The sequence below is a fragment of the Euphorbia lathyris genome, chromosome 6 (genome assembly GCF_963576675.1).
Source record: "Euphorbia lathyris chromosome 6, ddEupLath1.1, whole genome shotgun sequence".
Taxonomy (NCBI): domain Eukaryota; kingdom Viridiplantae; phylum Streptophyta; class Magnoliopsida; order Malpighiales; family Euphorbiaceae; genus Euphorbia; species Euphorbia lathyris.
Genome location: NC_088915.1, coordinates 22,953,474 through 22,958,245, shown reverse-complemented (window position 1 = coordinate 22,958,245; position 4,772 = coordinate 22,953,474). Strand labels below are relative to the sequence as shown.

The following is a 4,772-nucleotide window of genomic DNA, read 5'->3' as shown; positions in this document are numbered from 1 at the left end:
AAGTTAGTAATAATTCTAGAGAGAATAAACAGTAAGCACAAAGTATGATTTTTGGAAAGTGTACCTTGAATATCTCGAAATTTGGGTATTTATATAGATTTCTGTAACTATCGAAATGTCTTGTATTTAGTGCCATTGAATGTTCATTAAGTATACATTCTTTATGTCTAGCTGTTAATGCATTTATTGAGATTGATTAATACCTCTTAAATATCACTGTTTTCTAGGAAAACAGTGATATGGTAGCGCATGCGTATCCGTCTTGGGTGGCGGATCCATATCCTTGCGACATATCGGATCCTTGCTGGTGTATCCCTAAGATAGCAGGTGTAGTCCCTTGTTTATATATTTATTATCTTGTAAATTATATTTTTTATTTATTTTTGGTAAAAGTATAGGTATTTATTTGACTCGTCAAATAACTACTTGATTGGATTAGAACTGAATCCCCGAATCTCCGAATTGGACCGAACCGAAAATTCCAATCAAATTCTGGAGATTCATTTTTAGGAATCTCCAAAGTTCAATCCAGTCCTGGAGATTCTTGAATCCTCAAACTGGACCGAACTATGCCCAACCTTAATAAGAATGGTATAGTGTGTGGTGTAAGAAATGTAAGATTCTATTCTTATCTTTCATCAAAATAGTGATGTGATGTGTAAGAAATGTAAGATGCTATTCTTATCTTTCATTTTCGTTTGTTTTTCTTGTTCTAAGATTTTCCTTATATAATGAGACCTTAGCTCACTTTGTAATATCATCTTAAGCTCTCTTTATAAAATGCCTTTTGTGTAATAAAAGTTATGGCTTTATAAATCTCTCTCTTTCCAAAGTACTTTCTTAGTTTAATTTAGTCATATCATATCTTAAATAATGATCCTAGTTTCTACACTAGTGGAAAAAAGGCCATTTGCATCGGCCATTTTGGGCTATTTGCATCGGCCATTGGCCGATGCAAAAGCCCTCGACGCAAATGCATTTGCATCGGCCGTAGGCCGATGCAATTGATTGAAGCATTTGCGTCGGCCCTTTAAAAGGGCCGATGCAAATGAGTCGCATTTGCATCGGCCATTTATAAAGGCCGACGCAAATGACTCTTTTTCAAACGGATATTCCATCGCTAAAATAGTCATTTGCGTCGGCCTTTACAGATGGCCGATGCAAATGTGACTCATTTGCATCGGCCCTTTAAACGGGCCGATGCAAATGCTTCAACCAATTGCATCGGCCAACAGAAAGGGCCAATGCAAATGATGTTTTTTCATTTAAAAAAAATTAAAAATTTTAATTTGGATTGAATGGAGCTCTACAAGATACCAATAATATGAAAAAAAAAGAATACTTATAATATTCATTTATCAATGTGAAACCAACCTTCTCCAAAAAAAAAAAAAAATAGATCTATTTCCCAGCAAAGAGATTATGAGGGTGGGTCAGTTAATTAAGCATGAAATGATTCTTCATGTTCTGATTAAAAAAGCTACATGGAATTCTCTACACATTATATTACAATCTTGAACCTTGACTAGAAGGCACACAATAAATTAATAGTTCACATTCGCAGCAGAAACATTAACCAGTTACCTCTTTAGTGTTCTATCTGTCATGGCACAAGAATTCTGTAAACCAGTGTTCTCAACTGTGAGACGATTTTCTGCTGCTTGAGCATGAAGCATTGGAATTATCTTTGGATAACAACTCGAAGCTATAAGTTTATTCGTCTTTGAAGCTTCTTGGTTTCGAGATCCCTGAAAATGATAGCCAGAACAAAAGGAAAAGATTAGGCACCATAGAAACAAGCACAAAACACAATCGAACTTCAGACTTTTCCCACTTAAATCAACTTTAATTGGCACCAATTGGGGTTTCCACAGCAAACACCAGATTTTAGCCCATATACTTGCATACAATTGATTGACTTTAGCTAACCCCTCTATTTGTAATTATCAGATACTAACAAATCTATGAGACATATATATCTCACGCTATCTGTTCAATGGCGCATCATCATCCATATATGTTAGATGTAATCCTCTTAGTTTTAGTCAAGAGCTAAATTATCCAAGACAAGCACAAAATATGAAAATATACACAAAAATGAAACAAACATGAACTCACCTTTCCAATCAAAATCCATTCACCATCTTGCCAAAATTGACGCACCCTAATGTGAACTTTGCGCAATAAAAGTTCCCTTGAATATCCAATTAACTTAACCATGAAGTGATTTGAGCCTAAAACCTTCAAAATTGCAGCTGTCTTCCAAGAAAAATCTTGAAACACCTCCACCACATCACCTGGAGTCCAACAATAGGATGAATTCACATTGCAGGAATTACTAAGTTTCCATGAAATCATTTGAAAATTATGAAGCAAACAAGTAGGAACTATTATTAATCAACTGCTGGAAAAAGAAAACAGTAATCTTACAAAGAAAAAAGAATAAAAATGTTAGGGAAATTGAACAGACCTTGGAGAATTGGGCTTGTTCTTAGTTTTTCTATTATTACTTGAAAATAGGAAGAAGGACCGTGGACACACATAAATATTAGTGAATTTTAGGTTTATGAAATTAAGCTTGGATTTTAAGTTTAAATACCAACCAGGGAGTAATTAGTGTCAAACTCTGAGTAAGAAAATTTGGTCAACACTAATATATGAAGGTGCACCAAAAAGAAAACGGAAAGAAACTCACAAAGAAATAAACCAACAAATAACCGCTACTGCCAATAGTTATAGTCAAAGGACTAATTACGGGTCAATAGTCAATAGTCAATAGCTTAATCATAGTTACAAGGTAAACATTAGACTACCTCCCAGTATAGCATCTAATCTGTGATGAACAGGGCACTCAATCGTAGTTATCATCTCAACAGCACATGTGAAAGTTGGAGGCCCTTTCCTCTCAAGAATTGTCTTCTGCACTTTCCTTTTCCTTGCTTCCTCATCTCCAAGAGTTACACTCTGTTCACAAATAAATAAAAAAGTTACTAGACAACATCATTTTAGAGTAGTTTTTAATGGAGAAACGAGATTGCTGTTTTGAAAAGGTTTACTTTACACCTCTATTCCACCAACAAGAATCTGTAATGAAGGGTTTTTAATTATGTTGTCTATGGTCATTCCATTAGCCGTTCCAACTAGCTGAACTCCACACTGAGCTATAGTGCTCACAGCGAATGCTTCAAGCTCTGTTCCAATCTCATCAATTATTATGGCCTCTGGCATATGATTCTCTATTGTTTCAATCATAACCTACATAATTCATTAGGAGTAATATAATTATAGACATAAATTATTTGTGCAATTGGAAATAGCCAATACTTTAAAATAAAATGAACTCGCATTATGTTGCATATGGACATTTGGCACTTGCATCCTTCTTGCACGGCATATTCCAGAATGGGGCACATCTCCGTCACCCCAGTCTTATTTGATGTATCTATAACTCATGGTCATCTGCAAGCATTTTGGCTAGTTCTCTGCACGTGCACAGAGACCAACACATGCAATTAGATATGAACATATTGCAACATAAAAACTTCTGCTTCTTGATGCCGTGTTGGGGGAAGAGTAATATGCTATGATTAAACTACACACAACATAGTGCTTATACTTTCTTAAGGATAAAAGGGATTCTTCAAATTTATGTGCAAAAACCATTCATAGAATGCAATAACAAAGATATGTGAGAAGTCTGATGCACATATACATCACGAATAAGCATATGACTGCATTATCATATCATATGAGAAAGAAAAGAATTGCAAAATAAACTTTCATTTTACTTCTTATTTATACCTCCAGGATCCAATAATACCTGATTAAAGTTCTTTTACCAACTCCTGGAGGGTCTATGACCAAGATGGGGAACTTCCACCCTCAGCCAAGTCACCAATAGTTTTAGCACTACCAGAAACAGCTCGACCTATAGTTTCTCATCTCAAATGTGCTCAGGTTTTAGAGAGACCAGTTTCTCCATTGCAACAAGACAAAGGACCTGCAGTTCATATAGAAAAGCAAATAATAGATTAGTTTCAGGGTGAGAGTTGTATTATATCCAAAAACAAATCATCGAAGATAACATTATCAGGAATGATCTCACTGAAACTAGTGACAGCATCCAATTAGTGCTAACACCTAAGAGAAATAATTCGAGAAAAGAAAAGAGTCGCGACTTATACACACAAATCTAAATCAAACGAAAGGAATCAAAATCATTGAGGACGGGAGAAATACCAGTATAAGTAGAAGACAACATCGTATCCATCCAAGGAACCGTTGTCTGATTTCGATCCGGTGAACACAGTCCTCCTTGCGCCTTCTTAAAGGAAGACGAGAATCGTAGGTTAAAGAAAGAAGAGAAGAGGAAATAAGAAGAGAGATCGAACAAAAACAAGGGAGGCTGCCGCCATTGTAGAAATTTCCTAGTTTCAAATTGAAGGCAGGAATTTGAGACTCAACTCCGGAAGACCAGAACAGAGAGGAGAATGAAGTAGTCAGATTGGAGAGCAGCCATGGAAGAGAGATGGGTTTAGGTATTGTGAGAAGCAGAAGATGGAGATGGGAGGCGCCTGCACAAAATTAACCCTAAAATCCAAAGTTAACTTTTTATAAATATAAATTGACCCCAAATTAATTACATAAACCCTCCTCCTTTTTTTATTGATTTTTTAAATTTATGTTAACACTATTTGCATCGGTCTCTCGTAAACGGCCGATGGAAATAATGCAGTTATTTGCATCGTTACTTCTTAAGGGGCCGATGCAAA

The 4,772-nt window shown here is 35.7% G+C and overlaps 1 protein-coding gene across 2 annotated transcripts; it reads right to left on the bottom strand.

Moving 5' to 3' along the window:
- Positions 1–1,363: 1,363 nt before the first annotated feature.
- On the bottom strand, positions 1,364–4,569 carry LOC136233051 (protein SEEDLING PLASTID DEVELOPMENT 1-like). Of its 2 annotated transcripts, XM_066022590.1 has the most exons (7): positions 4,240–4,569; positions 3,821–4,000; positions 3,346–3,482; positions 3,064–3,255; positions 2,814–2,964; positions 2,119–2,297; positions 1,364–1,748 (listed from the first exon to the last, which is right to left on the bottom strand). In XM_066022590.1, the coding sequence occupies exons 3-7, from the start codon at positions 3,376–3,378 to the stop codon at positions 1,581–1,583; spliced, it is 723 nt and encodes a 240-aa protein (XP_065878662.1). In that variant the 5' UTR covers positions 3,379–3,482; positions 3,821–4,000; positions 4,240–4,569; the 3' UTR covers positions 1,364–1,580. The 2 variants fall into 2 exon arrangements, with proteins under 2 accessions (XP_065878662.1, XP_065878663.1); XM_066022591.1 differs by lacking the exon at positions 3,346–3,482.
- Between the last annotated feature and the right edge of the window lie 203 nt (positions 4,570–4,772).